The 19,850-nt window shown below is 37.0% G+C and overlaps 1 protein-coding gene across 1 annotated transcript; it reads left to right on the top strand.

Moving 5' to 3' along the window:
• The first annotated feature begins 6,637 nt into the window (after nucleotides 1-6,637).
• Nucleotides 6,638-19,404, top strand: LOC115447472 (luciferin 4-monooxygenase). The gene is made up of 12 exons (XM_030174514.1): nucleotides 6,638-6,738; nucleotides 7,109-7,282; nucleotides 8,314-8,521; nucleotides 8,964-9,162; nucleotides 9,673-9,795; nucleotides 12,391-12,565; nucleotides 14,377-14,517; nucleotides 15,952-16,077; nucleotides 16,394-16,477; nucleotides 17,129-17,275; nucleotides 18,039-18,204; nucleotides 19,273-19,404. Exons 2-12 carry the CDS (start codon nucleotides 7,127-7,129, stop codon nucleotides 19,398-19,400), a joined length of 1,653 nt encoding a protein of 550 aa, XP_030030374.1. The 5' UTR covers nucleotides 6,638-6,738; nucleotides 7,109-7,126; the 3' UTR covers nucleotides 19,401-19,404.
• Nucleotides 19,405-19,850: the final 446 nt, after the last annotated feature.

Genomic DNA, 19,850 nt, shown 5'->3' with positions numbered 1-19,850 from the left:
GATGATATCTTTATGTATTTCTTTTCAGTGTAATTTGTTTATCAGATTATTATCAGGCTTAGAATTTTACTAAGACTCTGCAAGACTGTAATTTACACAATTGTCCGTCTATTGCCGTACTTAGGCTTTAGTTATTTTTATATTAGGCCTTCCACTGTTCGTACCTACGCTTTCTTCATGTCTTCTTTAAGTGGCTAAAAAATGGAGCCTTATAATCGTAGGATTATAAAATTAATCTTATCTTACTTCTTACTAATATTATAAATGCGAAAATTTGTAAAAATGTTTAGAAGGAAACGCAAAGAGAAGAACATATTTGGATGAAATTCAGCAGACGAATAGACCATGTCCTGAACTAACATATAAATTACTTTTTAGCCCGGTAATTTGCTCCTGTGTAAAATATTTAAAATTTAATCTCATTTTTTAAAAAGATGGCGCTTGCGTTATACATATGGCTTCATGGATCGCAACTGTGAGAGGCTCCTCCCGAGGTATTTATTGAGCGCTCGGTCTCCACACCCAATGGACGTCCATGCACGGGGGGACATTAGTTGCGGCCCTAGGTACACAGTTAAGTGTATATACCTCATGGTTATCAAACTCACATTGAGGCCCATGAGCGCTCGCGAACATTTCCTGGCCTTGTCCCTTCCGCCCATCTTAAGAGTTGCTTCTTCTTCCCCCACACTTCCTTCCCGATATCCCCTCCCAACTTTCCTCTAGGGGCCTGCAGTCGCTAAGCTAGGGGATTCCAGTACCCCATTCGTAGCTATCCTCGAGTCTTGACTGCGGAGTCCGATACTAAAAAAACTGTGAGATAGTAGCTTTTGTAGCGGGTAAAGGTTTCCACACGGAAGCCGCGAGCACAGCTAGTTTTCCATAAATGTATAGTCCATATACTTGTTGCCGAATGCATTACAAACATTTAAGTAATAGCGACCCTAACTAAAAAGGCATCTAGGTTTACATTATAATTATTATTTTTTAATGCTCTGAATGACGAGACGAGCTTGCCGATCGCATGATAGTAAGCAATACGACCGCCCATAAACAGTAGAAACAGCATCCAACACCTTGAATTAGGTACAACGTCTTGTCTGGTATTCCACTGGACTCGACATCCTGAGACATGAGATGTTAAGTCTCATTATGTCCAGTAGTTACACTGGCTGCAATGTAAGGTCTTTTTACATGTTTGCAGAAGGGTAATGTTTTTGTGCCCCTTAGACAGCGGGACCCTGGGCGGTTATAGCGTTCGCCAACCCTGAAGCCGCCACTGTATCTAAGATCTATATCTGAACGATTGATAGCTCTAGTAGAGCATGTTGCAAAATATTTTTTCATAAATACCTACATCCGCAAAATCAATGTGCGTATGCTAATGACGCTAATGTTATCAGTGAAGATTCCTCGTGAACTGGTAAAGAATACTCTGTTAATACGGACACAGAATTTAATATTGTGTGCAACGAAAATACTACTAATAACTTTGTTTGTTTACACACCTTTACTGGTGGTAGGATATATTTTATATCCGTCCGGATAGCGACCACAGTACACAAGGTGTTAAAACCCGCCATAGAGGCCCACCAGTGTGTCGCGTTCCGAGATCAACCTGTGTATATCCGGTACCAACAAGCCGGCATAATTGTGTCGACTGCTGAGGGGTAATCATCTCTTGTCAGTCGATATTCTATTGGACCCCATTCCACTTACTATCAGGTGCAGTGGGATCAATTTCCATGCAGGTTTAAAAAAACGTTTTTAATCCCAGGAAAATAATATATAGTGGGACTTATATGACAGAAAAACAAAAGATAGGTCATAAAGAAATGAGTCTCAAGTATTCAATTTAATTATTATGTTTCGTTGCTAATTGGTATAATTTGTGTAACTTTTTGGAAAATAAATTTATACAATTTTGGAAATAAATTTATTATAATTTGTGCAACTTTTTGGAAATAGATTTGTTATTACAATTTTTCCTGGTGGTAGCTGTCCATGTGTAAGAGTCCGCATGGGAAGGTACCATTTCAATGTCTATTTCTACCGCCAAGCAGCAGAGTGTAGTCGCTATTGTGTTCCGGTATGAAGGATATTGTAGCCAATGTATTTACTGGACATAATAAGACTTAACACCTCATGTCTCAGGATGGCGACAGTGGAATACCATACAATACTTTGTAATTCTAGTGTTGGATTGTGTTTCTATTGTTTATTGGCGGTCGTATCGCGAGGCCTGACTGCCTCGGTGGCGTAGTTGTATTGCATGTCCGGTACAATAGCGCTCTGAGGTCCTGGGTTCGAATCCCGGGTCAGGCAAAGTGATATTTGGGTTTTTCTGCTCAGTATCAGCCCGGAGTCTGAAATTTGTGCCCGATATGGCGATAGGCTCGCCCCCTATCACATCATGGGACGGAACATACTTGGCGAAAAGTGGGTGCCCTAGTTGCGCCTCTGCATACCCCTTTGGGGATAAATGCGTGATGTTATGTATTATGTATGTATGTATCGCGAGGCGAACAGCAAGCTCGTCTCGTGATTCAAGCAATAAAAAAAATATATATTAAAAACTACGTATATCAAATTCAAAGTACAAAAAAGAAAATACTAATAAGTTTTTAATGAGTGTTTCAATTTTATAAAATGTTTCCGGCTATTTATGGAATTATAGTAAATTAGGATAAGAGACCTTTTTTAAAGATAGTTTGTTTTATAAGTTTATGAAACCTATTATTATATCATTAAGTACAATCAGCCACAAAACTTACTGAACAAATTCCATACACTAAACGCTTATACACATTAGTAACTTCAATCGGCGAATTCATTTTCATCTTAAATAAAGTAAACCATATGAAGTCACAAAACGCTTATACAAATTAGCTAACTTCAATCGGAGTATTCATTTTTCTTCATCTTTAGATAAAGTAAACCCTCTAAAGTTTATTTTAATGGAGAAACTATTGTTGATAGGAATACAAAAGTATAATGGCGATTTGAAATTTTGAATTACTCAGCTGTTTATGTAGATGACTGTACAATGCTAAGTGTGATAGGCAAGAAATATTCTCACGTGAATGATATTTTAGTAATAAATATTTATGTAATGTTTCTGGGGATGATATGGTATTTATCTAATAATAAAAAAAACAATTAAAAGGACTGTCTGGTTTGCTCGGGCATGGTGAAGCGACTCCGTCGAGGAGTCCAAATATTATTGACTGACAAGATATGACTACCCTCGCCAGTGTACAAAAAACACAAAAATGGAGACTGCACATATTGTAAATCTTTGTTAATTGTAAGCGACACAAGTTATATTTTGGATTTTGTTAATAATTTTCTTTTTTTTTGGAAATGTCTTAAAATCTAAATTACAAATTAGTTCCGCAATGATAACAATTTAAAATTCACGTAACGCCATCTATTATAATTGTTGCATTCTATTAATATTGTCTATTATGTGAGTTTGTAATAAAAATAATTTTAACAAAATTAAACCGCCTTCAAAAAGCACTCAAAACCAAAAAAATATTTCAAATAACAGGTATATACTGGATGAAGGTTGTACCACGGGGTCGTGCGGTCCATGGCACTGTACGGCAGCCCGGTCTGGGCTGACGCCCTGAGGGGGCGTTCTGTCGCCCTCCTGCGGGGCCCGCAGCGGGTCGTTGCGCAGCGGGCCATACGGGCGTACCGCACGGTCTCGTACGAGGCGGCTTGTGTTTTGGCCGGATTCCTGCCCTGGGATCTGGACGCCAAATCTCTCTCTGACACTTTCCACTGGAGGGAGGAGGCGTTCAGGAATGGGCAGCGTCCGGCCCCGAAGGAGGTGGAGGCCAAAAGGGCCTCCTTACGGCGAGCCGCTGTGGAGGAGTGGCGTTTCAGGCTGGAGGCCCCGTCAGCGGGGCTTCGGGCCGTCGCGGCAGTGCGTCCTGTCTTTGCACAGTGGCTGGACAGGCGCCACGGCGTGGCGACATTTCGCCTGACGCAGGTGCTCACCGGGCATGGTTGCTTCGGTGAGTACCTGTGTGAAATAGTACGAAAGGAAGTAAGCGCCGTGTGTCACCATTGTGACAACTGCCCGCAAGATACGGCCCAACACACGTTGGAGTCCTGCCCAGCCTGGGACGAGGAGCGCAGCGCTCTCGTTTCAGTCGTCGGAGGAGATCTCTCGCCGCCGGCCGTGGTCGCTTCCATGGTCGGCAGTCGGGAGGCTCTGGCGTGCAGTGGCCTACTTCTGCGAGGTGGTCCTCTCGCAGAAGGAGAGTGCCGAGAGGGATCGGGAACGGGCCGATCCCTCCCGCCGTCAGAGGAGACGAAGGAGGCGCCGGGTGGACGACTGACCGGCGTCTCCCGCCCTGTGGAATGGGGGCGTTTGGAGAATTCCACCACGGTATTCCCTGCCTGTCGTAAGAGGCGACTAATAGGGGCCACGAAGGGGGTCGTCGGCGGGCAGCAGGGGGCTGTCCGCCCTAGTGCATTTCTGTGCATCTTTGCACATTTGTCGGTTAACCCCCGGGTTGGACGGCAGTGTGTGTAGTTGGCCTCACGCTGCCGTAGATGCCGAGGGCGTCCTTCGGTGCGCGGGGGCTTCTCAGCCCCCCCCATAGGAGACGGGCCGCAAGGCGGCACCGCGCAGGGGCGGCTGCGGTCGCAGACTAGACACTTCAACGTCAGAGGAAGCCCGCAGCCGTCCCTAATGCGCCGAAGAGGGCCACCGCGGAGTTTTAGCTGGTAGGCCGTGCATAGGTTTAAGTTGTATATAGGGTTAGGGACTCGGCCCGGCGGTCGCCCGAAGGTCGTCATCAAATCCGGGCGGCTCAACGCCGGGCCGTAAGGCACGGTTACCCCAGCATAACCGCTCAGTCGCCCCCCACGAAGGCTGGGCGGTAGTAATAAGGGACTTTCTCCGCGAAACCAAAAAAAAAAAAAAGAAAAAGGTATACACTGGATACCAATTTTGGAGTCGGTGCCTAATTAAAATGATTGCTAGTTAAACTAAATAAATACATTAACAAATATACGAAAAAAACAAAGGTAAGTATATTCTTTCGAATAAAAAAAGAATTTTCCAAATCGGTTCATAAATGAGCGAGTTCTCTAGGAAAAAAACAAAAATAAAGAAGTTTGAAGTCGGTTAAAATAAAAAATAGAGAGTATTAGTGTTCGCTTGTGCCGTTGCTGTGTTCGTTGAGTGCAAAAGGAAAATTAGCATTCTCGATAATTTATAGGCAAAATATTGTGAAAGTGATTAAAATCTTTAGTGTGTGACTTGCTGTGTATTATTCGTGATTTCCATCGTTAACAGTTAAACAAATAAGAAAAGATAAAATAGAGGCATATTTTGTCTCCCGATTTGCTGCGACGTGGACAATTAATATTTCCATTTGATTTATTTCATTGCAGGATTAAGACAGATTAGTATTCTCTAAGACTCAGCTTCACCACTAGGTCATGAAATATATGTCACGATCATTTGGAGAGTCAGTAGTTGTTCCGTCCCATGATGTGATAGAGGGGGAGCCTATCGCTATATCGTGCACAAATTCCAGACTCCGGGCTAATACTGAGCAGAAAAACCCTACTATCACTTTGCCCGACCCGGAATTCGAACCCAGAACTTCAGAGCGCTGTCATAGCGCGCATGCACGAAACTACGCCACAGAGACATTTTGAAAATCGACTTCAAATAAACATTTGCTAAGTCACACAATCGTAATTGGTTATGTAATATGCATAGTCTGCCGTTGCAGCCCCTTTATCGAAATAGACTGTAATTTTCAAGACAACGAAGACCTATGCCATTACGTTTTCAATTATGTACAATTCACTACATTATTTGTATGGTGGGACAAGTTACAACGTCGATAGCTGGTTAAGGAGGTTGCATACTATAATTTTGTTATATAATTTCTCGAAATAGAATTAATTTCGAAATATTAAGAACGAATCCGTTGCTCCTGGTGAGGATGTAAAAGTAATTAGTGGTGCAAAACGGGTCAATATTAAATTCAAGTGGTATATTATTCAAAGTCGCTTCGTAAGGCATAATGCCTATAGCTTGTACTGGTTATTGGTACTTGCAAAGTTACATATTTGTATTTTAAGAGCTTGAAAATTTGTAACAATACTTTTATTGACTCTGAAAGCGGCCAAGCTGATGGCCAACTTGATGGTTACTGTTTTCCATAGATATCCTCTATACCAGTGCAGGAGTATAGTTAAGCTGGTACGCGAGATTAGAAAAATCTTGTACAAAGAAGTATAACCATTCACGTCCATTGAAAAAATATTTATGGAAATTCACTGTTCTTACGTTTCAGAGTAACAAATAAATAATACCACTTGCTTCCAATAGTTAGGTTAGGTTAGGTTATAATATGCTCGCAAAAATCAGGCATTTATTAGACTCATTAAAATTTTAAAACTATTTCTATCTCTTTTTATAAGGATGAGAGACAGACAGTTTAAGAAAAATATTATAATTAACAAACATTGAGCTTTAAAGATAAATATCCTGAGTACAAATCACTTATATTCAGTCAAGTCCTTGAGTGCAAATTGTAGTTATTTGTCCATAAATTGCTGTCATTGTAAGTAGCCCTTTATCAACTATAGTTAGTTACAATACTGGCCATTGGCAAGGAAGACCTCAATGAGAAAACAGTTTGCACGAGAGTGGACACTTGATAACAAAGAGGAAGTGATTATAATATTTATTGTGCTATTGTAAGTGAGAATTTAAATTGTCTTTGAGTGTTTTTAAGGCCTATTATGAATATTTGCATTTGATCATTTAATAGAGTTATAGAAATTTTAGATACCGGAGTATTTTATTTGGAAGTTGAATATCTTAAACTATTAAGGTTCAAAAAGGGGTAAATAAACTATTGAAATATAATGTTTAATGTGTCACCTATATGAAGTTAAAATTAGATCATCGTTGATTTTTTAAACCGTAATAATTTTGAAATGGTCGTTAGCCTATTTTAAATACTTATTTTAGAAAGATTTTTAAACAAAATATTAAAATAAAGACGAAGTATAAATTAAATTGCGCTGAGTGCTTAACTGATAATTTAAACGAATTATTCGTAAGGTGCGAGAGAAGAGAAAGATGTCTCAGAAGTGGAGAGCTAATGACTGCGTCCATTGGTACATGAATGAAATAACATCACGAATTGTGGCTGAATCTGGCATTCCCTCGGACAGGCATCATCTCGGCAAAATAATCCTACAGAACTTGAAAGATGACCCTGAATTCTTGGTGCAGGTGAACATAATTTTCTACTGTTATATTGCTGTAAACTATTTTTTTTTATTTGGAATTTATTTTGCTTTCTTTATTGACATGGGATAGTGTACTGAGTAAGTCATTTCATGACTTTTTTCTGAAGTGGCATAAAGGGACTATTACTATACTATTGTTGTTGGTGAGGCAGTTTTAAAGCACAATATTTTCGCCAGTGCTGGTTGAATTGCAGTTTTAAGAATGGGCATTGTGATACTACAGATATTATAATAGATACTGTAGTCATTTAATTTTTAAAAGAAACAGTTCTAACTGTGCCAGTCTTATCAATGAATTTGGGATATAATACCTATTTATGGTAGTAATCTTTCGATCATTAATGAAGATATATACCAATAACAGAGTAAATTGTGTTAATAATACAATTAAGAACAAATGATTTTCATTCACGGCTCCAGATGCATTAAATCTGTAGCATAATAACTTGGCTGCAGAAGATTTTTTTTTTTTAATAAATTCAACCACTCCTTTGTAAAAAAAATGAGGTAAGTAGGTTTACAAATTTCAATCAAAATTTACTCGTCGGTAGTATAAAATGGAATGGGATTTTACTAATTTCTGGACTTAAAAACCCGTTAAATAATTAAATCGACAAAATTGTAATAAAGGGCTTGTTTCACTACTTCTGAATAAATGCTATTGGTCTTAAATATGTATAAGCCGATCAAATACAAAAGTCACTCTCTAATCTATGCTCCCAAATAAAAGGTAATGAAATGATTACTGTATTATCAGTCTTACTTATTAACTTGTTTTAGCGTTAAGAGGTGCTTAATAATTGCTTAAATAGCTGCCCAAAACATCACCGGTTTCCTAGTTTAAACCTTATTAAGAAGCGAGATGGCGGGTTTTGACTTACGGCTAATTGAGTAAATTTGTATTTTAACTAAGCATAGCTTTGCGAAATTTTTATAAGTAAGACTGTAACTCTTAATAGAATAACTGTCAAAACAAAACTTGAAACTTCTGAAACGGGTTCTAAATGTAATTAGATTGATGGTGGTACCGACCAGTGGGAGAGCAGTAAATCAATGTTCAAGAGGACAGTACAATGCGCCAAGAGTATGAGAAATATGGGTCTGAAAAAGGGTGACGTGATGGTCCTCATGGCTCCCAATCATATAGATTTGTGTATTCCGTTCTACGCAGCATTGTACCTTGGAGTTATTGTTGCTGCTGTTGACAGGACTTTGGGTACAAGTAAGTATAATATTTCCGTGAAATTAACTGTTACTTTATATTCTAATACATTGTCAATAAAGATCATAATGAAAATACTTGATTAGTTTATCAATTTTTTTTTTTTTATCCCGGCATGTAAAATAACCGCCCTATACCTGGTGAAGTGGAGTGGTGTCCAATAGAATGTTGATGGACGAAAACATGCTTACCCTTCGGCAGTTGACACAAATTTGCCGGCCTGTTTTAACTAGATAAACACACGCTGATCCCAGAACGCGATACACTTATGTGGGCCGCACAGCGAGTTTTAACGACGTGTGTACGGTGGTCGCTATCCGGGCACATATAAATTATATTCTACAGTCAGACAGAATAGAGTAGATATATGTACCTCATCTTCTTCATCATTATGTCCATCAATTCCTCAAACATCAAAGTATTTAAACGATTAATATTACAGAGGAACTACGAGACACCTTCGGTGTAGACAACCCTAAAATAATCTTTTGCCAGAGCGACAAAGCACCAGTGATACAACTGGTCCTTAACGACCTGGCTTTAAATGCTGTAATCGTGACGTTCGACAAGGGAGACTACCTGTGCAGCTTTTCTGAATTCCTGGTGAAGTATGGCGACGACAGCCCTATCGAAGAGTTTAGGTATTATTTTCATTTTACCCATAATGGTAGAGAAATGTTCAATGAACTGTTCATTTCTGTTTATGCGTTTTTGCAAAAATCCTAACATTTTTTGGTCATTTTGGCTTAATATTAATAAAATGCTATTATTAAGTACTATATTTATGCTATACATTGTATTATTTAAATATAAAATAAAATCAACCCTGTATTATATACTATCTCGCTACTGGCCATGTGTCTCCTCTACTACTGAGAGAGATTAGGCCTTAGTCCACCGCGCAGACCTAGTGCGGTTGGCAGATTTCTCATACCCAAAGTACTTACAGAAAACTTCTCAAGTATATGTTTTCTCTCGATGTTTTCCCCCTTAAAGCAAGCGATAATTCACAAAGAATACACACATAACTCTAGAAAAGTTAGAGGTGTATGCCTTTGGGTTTTAAACTTGCAAACAATTGTTTTGGTAATCTGTTCCACTCCCAACTAGGCTATCGCCGCTATTGTGTTATTAAACTCATAAATTTTCAGGGCAAGTGATTTTGATCCAGAAGAAACTGTTGGATTTCTGATAGCTACCAGCGGAACAACAGGCCTACCAAAAGCCGCAGCGGTCACGTACAAGAACTTTGCTATAACCATACCCTATATTTGGTAAGTAAACAGGTAACCTTAATTTTCAATTACCTATCTATACTACTTCAATTATGATAATTTGTTTAACAAAAGCTAAGCTGGTGATCAGAAACTTCACTTAATATTGAAAATGACCGACCATTACTCTAACACTTATAGAGGAATTGCGTATGTTTTCATATTAATGACGACATGACCAAATCGCTCGCGTGATGGTAAGCAACAAGACAATCCATAAACCGCAAAAACAACAAAAATTTGAATTAGGTACATTAATAGGGGACCGGCCTATGCTTGATTTTGTATATTATTCTATGTGTAATGGTTAATAATACAAAAAAGAAGCACCCCTGCGAAAACTACATAAAAATTGGTTCAGAAATGAACGAGTAATTGATATTTAAAATATTGTAATGTGCAGAAGTGGGCGCGATGTGGGTATATCGCTTCATCTCTTTCTTTCGCACGCGTCGTAATTCCCGATGACGTCACATGAGGGTATTTCGTCTCTTTTCTGTTTCTTGTTAATTACCCCTTCCACCGAAATTCAAAGACTTATAACTTGTTGATTTCTTACCGGAATTTAATAATTCCTTCTGTGTTATTATTTATATTTTGTAAATATTTGATAATAGTAAAGAAAAAAAATGAGTCCGGTACCCTATTGTGTGGCATTTCTTTTTTAAATGTGCACAGCAAATTTACCTCAATACACCCGATGGTAAGTGGAGTGGGATCCGATAAATTTTCGACTTATTTGAGATGATTACACCTCGGCAGTCGACACAGTTATGCCGGCCTCTTAGAACGGGATATACCCGGGCTGATCGCAGAACGCGAGACATTTCGTGGGCCACTATGGCGGGTTTTAACACCTTGTGTATGGTGGTCGCTATCTGGGTGAATAAAATATATCCTTCCACCAGCAATTATACAAGCCGGCATGTTCCGAGTGTCAAGAGATATTTTTCCTGGGACTTGACTTTCACAACAGAGGCAAGACGCCTTTCTACAATCGTTAAAGTTAAAATAACAAAAAAATATATATCCTAACAATAAGTGACCATTAAATTCGAACGAATAGAAAAGAAAAATGTAGAAAGAGAATAGAATAGAACGTTTGCAACTCGTCTAAGGCGTTGGTAAAAATAACGCCAAGTAACCTATAAATTAAATGATACTAACTCTCCAAACAAAAACTGTATCTCTCGTTTTACCTATTTGATTTCGTTTACAATAACAACAAATTATTTCATACCTCATTAACGTATCAGTGATATTATGTAAACGTGATAATCAATGTACTTAATATTTTGATGATAGCGCGGAAAGTAGGCGACCGTTTATAGGTTTTAAAATAACGATACCAATTTCAATGTTTAATCCGATTCCGAGATTGAACCAATCAGAATAACTCGTTTGTGAACATGTCAAAAATACTTTGTTCTGATTGGTCCATTTTTAAGATAGATCGAAAAAAGCGTTTGGGATCTTTTATTGAATTTGGCGGTCTGCCGGCAACCGACATTCGTCATTTGAAATGAAATGTAAAAGAATGTGTATGTGTGCGTACGGAATTCTTTTTTGTTTGATCTGTTGTATTATGACATATCTTCCTTTCTTAATATTATCGTATATGGGCACCATCTTTGAATATAAAAACATTTCAATGCAGATAACACTATAGTTTGTGGTTGTGAAATTCGTATTTTCAATGATGTACGTACGTATATATTTTAAATTATAATTTAAGTTTAAAAGTTAATAATTATAATATGCGTCCGTCTGCGTTCGCCGTTAAATTTACAATAGATATGATAGTAATAAAGATATATTATATAATTATACACTTTAAAATCGATTAAAATGTTCCGTAAAACTTATTTTTAAATATTATCATAATCACCGTGATTTGAAATTGGAATGATATCAAGCGGATATAACACGATAAAAAAAGTTATTTTGACATTGTATTGTTTTGATTAATTCTGTGATAATGTACTTACAAAACAGGATTTAGCCCAATTTTGATTCAGGCCGTATCAATAAAGGAAACTCACTGTTGAGTAGGATGTGAAGTAGACAATTTGCTGGTGGTAGGATGAGTGACTCTACCGCTGATGGTGAGTGGAATAGGGTTCAATAGAATGTCGACTGACGAGTGATGATTACCCCCTTAACAGTCGAGACAATTATGCCGGCCTGTTGGAATCTGATATACACGGGCTGATCCCAGAACACGACACACTTATATGCCGGGTTTTAACACATTGTGTACGGTAGCTATCCGATGGAATCAATCATACGAAAACACCACAATGAATAGAATCATTGTTGTTTATTGGTAATTATGGTACTCCTTCTCTTTTGTGTGTTTTCACTATTATATTAAGTTAAATTATGCGGGACTTGCTACCATATAGAGATAAACATTCTCTCCAATTCCGATCAGTTATAGTTTACCACTTTATAACCATTTCCGCAATTCAGTTCAGCTATTTATGAATTTACTTCTAACAAACATTTTTAACATAATCCAAAACTTGTGTTCCAGATTATTAAGTATTAACGATATTTCGCAAGCATTTTGAATATATCATTACTATTATTCAGGTCAAGATCATTCACGTTCCCAAGACCAACGCGGTTGGCGCTCATCGGCGCTCCAATCCAATGGCTGACTGCAATCTTGCATTACCTGGGGACAGTGACGCTGAAGTACCCACGCTTGCAGTCCTCACAAATCGTCACGCAGCAACATGCTTACCATCTCATCAATACTTATAAAGTATGTGGTTTCAGTAAGCGTAGCGTAAGACGACCTCCGACCCGCTGGTCCGAAGACATTCGCAGGATTGCCGGTGACGCTGGATGAGGAGAGCGGAGGAACGAGTAATGTGGTGCGCTCTAGGGGAGGCATATGTTCAGCAGTGGACAGTTGTAGGCTGATGAGATGTGGTTTGTGAATTTAATGTAACAGGGGTTGCAGGTTTGCTGATGCAGAAGTATTATCGAATATAGTTGGTACCAGGTATAGGGGACGGAGGTCTTTTCATACTGTCGTTGGTGGAAGCGAAAGTCTGGAGAGATTTCAAAAAATGGGCGTCGTAAAGATTGCGGTCTTGGCTACTGACAATCTTTTGGGTATTTGGACGGTTAAAGGCAGCATTAAGTATAGCTCTAATACTAAATTTATATGATGTACAGTAACCCACATTAGTAGTTGAACAAATTCAAAATATAATTATTTTTAATGCCCTCGATATTACTTTATTTTAATTATATTGTCTCATATGAATCTTATTATTTTTCCGAGTAAATATTATATTTATTTTTTACTGATAAATTAAATTGCGAAGCCCTGTCATCATCACGGGATTTACCACACAAGCCAAGCCATTAGTAACCTAATAAAAAGGTTATTTAGCGTGTAGAAATAATATAATAAGAATTGACAAAATAATATATATATATTATATATATACGTTATTATGTAAAAAGAAATCGAATTTTAAATCGTTGTTACAAATTTATATTCTTACCAACGTTGGTATTCCTACACATTCAAAACGGATTTTTAAGTCACAGAAAGAAAAAAAATATTTCAAGTTTAAAATGTAAAGATCATTTAAAGTTATGAATTTGTTAATCTACTTTTATAGCTGACAGTAATATTAATTTAGTTTAACTCTTCTGACTTCTTCCCTATTAATCCCAATAGCATGACTCTTCTCTCACTTGTCAACCCGACGTGACATTATTAATTTTGATGCAACTTTCACGTCAACAATCTTTAATTATATACTGCTGGAATTCATAAGGGTAGCTATAGAAACTCTCACTAATAATGCGTCGACTATATGAAATACCTATACATAACTATATGTATCTGAATTGGGTATATTAAAATGTAATTATTATCGCCTTGGGTGTAACTCCTAGAAGAATATATTAATTTAAATAAATAAACATAAACAATTAATGTCTGTAGTGATTTATGTATTTTTTATTATTATAATAATGTCATATTATTTTCTTGAACTGTCATAAGTGAATATATTGAGGACAACAGTTCTCGTACTTCATCAATATTTATGAATAGCTATCACATACAATATCTATAATGTTAACAACCACACTCTTCATCACGCTTTTCTCCTTCCCAGGGGTAGGCAGCTTGATATGTTCGATCACAAACCTCGTGTAATCATTAAAGGGCGAGCCCATTCTTAGATTTGGTATTCATTCTCATATATTCTCAACTAGTGGTATGTCTCTCATATATGAAAGTTCTTCTGGGTAGGTACCACCGCAATGTCTTTTTCAACGCTAAGTAACATTCACTGTTGTGTTCGGGTTTGAAGGACATGGTAGCCAGTGTAACTGCTGGACAAAATGAGTCTCAGGATAGCGAGCGCAGTGGAATACCAAATAATACTTTGTAATTCAAGGTGTTGGATGGTGTTTCTACTTTTTATGGGCGGTTGTATCGCTTACCATCAGGCGAACGGCAAGCTCGTGTTGTTCATCAAAATAATAAAAAAAAAAAAATCTCTGCATACAGTTACTTTAAAAATTGTATTTTCATCTTCATTACAGCCTTCTTACACAATATTTAGCCCTACAGTGATGACAACACTACTGAAACCAGGGGATCGGGAGCAGTGCGACTTCACCTGCCTTGAACAGATCATGCTGGGAGGCAGTGCTGTGCCCCAGGTCCTTGTTGATGTCCTTCAGGTACACAAAGTTTAAGTAAAGATTTTGGAGGGTATTTATTGTAAATCATTGCTTGCAGTTTAGTTGCGCGAATATTCTTTTTATCTATACTGCCGTGCTAAGCGCAAAAGCCGTATGTCAGGGAAATCTTATTTCTAGATAATCTAAGTTTTGTAAATATAGTTTTATATTATGTAAAACTGAGATAGAGCTTCCCTTTTAAGGTTGTTTTTTTAACAAGTTCTAATCAAAATACCGTTATTTAGGTATTCTCATTGGATGGCTATCTGAAGACATAAAAATCAAGATTTTGATGTTTTTTGAAATACCGCTTCTGAGCTTAGCACGGCAGTATAGTAGGTACAAATATTCATTGTTCATCAACCTCGGATAAAAATATGGTTAAAGAAACTGTATTCACAAAAGAAATTACATTTCCCTTTATAAGATACACAATTTTAGAAATAATTAAGCTAGTAGTAGAGAATAAATTTATACTAATATATAAAGCTGAAGAGTTTGTTTGAGAGTGCTAATCTCAGGAATTACTAAATCGACAGTTTTATTTTAATAACCATATTTGAAATAATTTTAAAATAATGTTTCTCTTAATTTAATACTTGGCCTATGTCAAATATAATACTATATCCCAGAATTTGCATATATTTATATGTAATCTGTCAGAATTTACTGAAATAGCTCATGAATGTATTGAAATAAATTGTTAAGATTAAATCTGTATAACATCGCAATAGTATCAACTGTTATGGTGTTATAATATATGTATAAATAAATAAATAAAAAAATAATTTTAAAAAATTCACTTACATTAATTTAACGGTTATGCGTGATGTAAATCAGTGTATTTTTCACCGCGAACATGCAAACTATGGAATGATCTCCCTGCATAGGAGTTCACCTATCTTTCGATAAAGCAGGCTTAAAGAGTGCTCACCCCTCGGTAGACAGAAGCTTGGCGATTCCCTCGGTATTGCAAAAGTCCATAGACTGCTGTTTACCATCAAGCGGATCGTTGGCTCGTTTACCTACTTAGCCCATAACAAACATTTTACATTCACGCATTCCATTTTAAATACGTGATTACCAAGTCATAGAACAGTTCTAACCACGTGTATTTTTTAATCTCTCCTAAACTCCTTTATTCTTCTTTTATATTATGGTTATTATCAACAATCTATCAGCGACTTCACCAAACAATAAATACGTGAATTTATAGATATCAATAAATAACACTTACATACATACATACATACATAACATCACGCATTTTATCCCCGAAGGGGTATGCAGAGGCGCAACTAAGGCACCCACTTTTCGCCAAGTATATTCCGTCCCATGATGTGATAGGGGGCAAGCCTATCGCCATATCGGGCACAAATTCCAGACTCCGGGCTGATACTGAGCACTTATTATTCATATTTCTTTATATTCCAGAACGTAGCACCAGACTCAGAAATAATCAATACGTTTGGCATGACTGAGCTAGCATGCACTGGTTTCCATGCAGACAACGCGCCGCCAGGCTCTTGCGGGAAACCTTTGGGTTGTTACCAGTATCGAGTAAGTTTATCACCACCACCACTATCATCATCATCATCATTACCATCACCGTCATCATCATCACCGTCATCATCATCACCATCATTATCATCATCATCACCATCATCATCATCATCACCATCATCATCATTGTAATCACCAGCTACGATAGATTTGTAGCTGGTGATTGAGTTTGATGAGCTATGTTCAACAGTAGACTGTTGAACATAGTTCAACGGCAAATTCTTTAATATCTTCTTTTTATGTCAGAATGTGAGGACGAGTGGGTAAGACATTTATTGGTTTGATTCACTACCCATATTATTTTTTGTTTTAGTTGATCAACGTTGAGACAATGGAAGACATTTACGAACCAAATGTAACAGGAGAGTTGTGGATGAAAGGGCCTGGAATTTTTAAGGTACACATTTAATAGTTCTAATAGATTTTTGTAGTTTCAAAACCACTACAAAAGTAAACTAACGATAAGCAAATTCATACTCATCCTTCCTTCATTTTTAATTAGGTATTTGCGTTGCTGCGCGCCATAAATCAATATAAATATATGTTATATCAAATAGTCTGTTGTGTTAGCGGGATACAACATAATGCAAACTTATGACATATTTTTTATGAATATATTACAAAGCTACATGTTGCGACTCTTTATATACAATCATTTTTTATGTATTTCCAGTTGAATCCCTTACTTATTTACTGTTACACATACATCTAGGAATAGTGACAATAGCCTAGTGGGCTGTGGAACGGGCTGCCGAGACGAATGTCCGTAGGTTCAAATACCAAAGGGAACACACACCTCTGATTTTTCTAAAATTATGTGTGTATTCTTTCTGAATTATCGCTTGCTTCAAAAGTGAAGGAAAACATCGTGAATAAACCTGCATACCTGAGAAGTTCTCTATAGCAATTTTGAGGGTGTTTGAATCCGCATTAAGCCCAGCGTGGTGGATTAAGGCCGAATCCCTCTCAGTAGTGAGGTGGCCCGCGCCCATCAATGGGACAGTAGGTATATAATACAGGGCTGATATTATATATTATATTCTTCCAGGAATACTACAAAAACCCAGGGGCTACAGAAGAAACATTCGCTGAAGACCGTTGGTTCAAAACTGGAGACACTTTCTATAGAGATGAAAATTGGAACTTCTTCTTTGTCGAACGCATTAAGTTATTGTTGAAATATAAAAGTTACCAAGTGAATATCTTTAGTAATGTTTTTATTTTATTTATGACAAATCTTTGCTTGTGGCTTCGATCAAGTTAAAGTTAGAACGATTAATTTCTTCCTAGTTGAATTTCGGCCACGGTGGTCAATCTCCACAGAGATCAGCCACGTACGCAGGAGATATTATAGTGCACAAGTGTGTGCGCTATGCACAGGTGCACTCTCTGTTCCTTCACTCTTACACTCCGGTGAGACGACAATCCAACATGACCGGATCAACGGCTTTACGTGCTTTCCAAGGCACGGGAGTGTCACACCGCCAACTTCCTGACTTTGAGCTGCAAACGAGTAAATTTTAAGATGGAAAAACCCATTCGCTATTATTTTATACCCCATCCGGGATTCAATTCTGTTCAATTCAAAGAAGGCACTCGAAAGTTTTTTTTTTTTATTTCAGTAAGTTAGAAAAATGTGTATTTTCCAAGATAATAAGTACATTGCGTATTATTAATTACAGATAGTTGTGGTCGACGGTAAGGAAGTCACTTGATGGCAAGCTATATTCCTCGCAGCCTATGAACATTATATATACCAGAGAATTGCAACTTACCCCACGTAGAATTATCTTTGTTACCTTAAAGTAGCTCATATCCCTTGCGGTTTAAATTTCCTTCACGCTGAATTTTTGGAAATCCATTTAGTACTTAAACCGTGAAAGCATAGCAGAGTTACTTCCACATTCAATCAGTATGAATCGGATATAAAGCGTTTTAAATCCAATATTTTATTTCAGATATCCCCAGTGGAATTAGAAACAGTGATCAGGGAGCATCCAGCAGTCCTGGACGCGGCAGTGTCAGGAATACCAGATCCTGAATGTGGAGACTTGCCCGTCGCGAGTGTTGTTATTAAACCAGAGCAAACAGTTACTGCGCAAGAAATAAAGAATTTAGTCAAAGGTAACATAGCAAAGGATCATGCAGATGATTATTTTGTAACAGAAGGCGTTGACGATGAACAAATGAGTAAATATGTAGTTAATGATGAATATTGACTTTTGAACACTCATTGCAAGACTAAGGTTGTTGATGATGACGACTTATCAAGACTCATTGCCAGAATAACTCTTGGTCTATTGTTGACTTAAGGCGATACCTCAAGGTCCATTTTCATACATTTTGTTTCACCTTTAATCTGGGTAACTAAACAAGTATTGGCAAGTAAAGAATTTAAATTCACGTCTAGTTAGTGATTAGTCCTCGCAGTTGAAAGAAAAACGTAAAAATAATTAATAATCATGGATATTTCTGCCTTTAAAATTTCGTCATATTAAATTAACTAGACGTGAATTTAAATTCTTTACTTGCCAATACTTGTTTAGTTACCCAGATTAAAGGTGAAACAAAATGTATGAAAATGGACCTTGAGGTATCGCCTTAAAAGGTTTGGAGATCGTAGTGAACCAATTTGTTTTGTTTTTATGTTGTAATTTCTTGAGATTTCTTACAAATTGTTTTTTTTTGAAATATTAATATTATGACTTTTGTATTATACATAAAGATAATTAACACGAATTTGCGGAGATTGGATGATGAGTAGTATTTATTTGCAAATTTATGTGTAAAATTCAAACGAAGCATTACAATGTTAACGCAACGCCTCCAAAGTTTCACTATATTTTTATTTTGTTTTTATATTATTATAAATATTTCCTATATTCACGTAATTGTTAGACGAATAAAACTATTTTTCGGATTTTATCACCATTTTTTCAATCGATGGTCGTTTGAAAAGTCAAAGTTACAATATCTACGTACATTTTAAAATTATTTCATATTTTCGGACAACTAACACCTCAGGCTGCGCCGCGCCGTGAACATGAATGTTACAAAGTCTTCGAAACGTAAGAAGAAAATTAAAATATGTATGAAAAAGCACGATAAAATCCAAAAAACTAGTTTTATTTCGTTGTATATTTAACTTTATTTTCTTATAAATTCTTTACTAATATTTTCGTATGATTATAGAAACTCTGTCTGATGCAAAGGCGCTTCGTGGAGGAGTCATCTTTGTGAACGAGATCCCAATGACGGCGTCAACTAAAGTGCATCGCAGGAAGCTCAAAGAAATGGTGCTTACTATGGATAGGGAATAGAAAATCATTACCTTTAACTATTATTTAAGTGTTTAAAGTAATCAGTGTTTGCACCATTGACGTATATTCTATAGACACGAACGTCCATATAAACTATTTGTTAAACATCTGAACTAAAATAGCAACCAAAACGTCACTGTTATAACTTATTTATTCACTTGAACAACAAATAATTTTACTTATTTGACTAATATTTTTTATTCACATCCAGGTTTGCACTTAGACTCGCGTTTTTGTATTATGAGTGGCACTTCGAACACAATCACAAGCATCAATATTGACACCATATTAAAATAAGTTTGAATGGATGACAGTTCAATTCAGTTGAACACAGTGAATGTTCGGAACACCAAATCTAATACGTAGTACATATATTTCGATGTTCAGCAATGAATATTATGTTTAATAGCAACAAAACAATAATTACTTAAATGCTGGTTAGACGTTTAT

Source organism: Manduca sexta, chromosome 9 (genome assembly GCF_014839805.1).
Source record: "Manduca sexta isolate Smith_Timp_Sample1 chromosome 9, JHU_Msex_v1.0, whole genome shotgun sequence".
Lineage (NCBI taxonomy): Eukaryota > Metazoa > Arthropoda > Insecta > Lepidoptera > Sphingidae > Manduca > Manduca sexta.
This window is presented reverse-complemented; position numbering and strand designations above follow the sequence as displayed.

Coding starts and splice junctions, on each gene's coding strand:
- LOC115447472 (XM_030174514.1), top strand. CDS start 7,127: ATGTCTCAGAAGTGGAGAGCTAATGACTGCGTCCATTGGTACATGAAT. Junction 17,276..18,038: donor TGAAATATAAAAGTTACCAA/GTGAATATCTTT, acceptor ATTTTATTTCAG/ATATCCCCAGTGGAATTAGA. Junction 18,205..19,272: donor AATAAAGAATTTAGTCAAAG/GTAACATAGCAA, acceptor GTATGATTATAG/AAACTCTGTCTGATGCAAAG.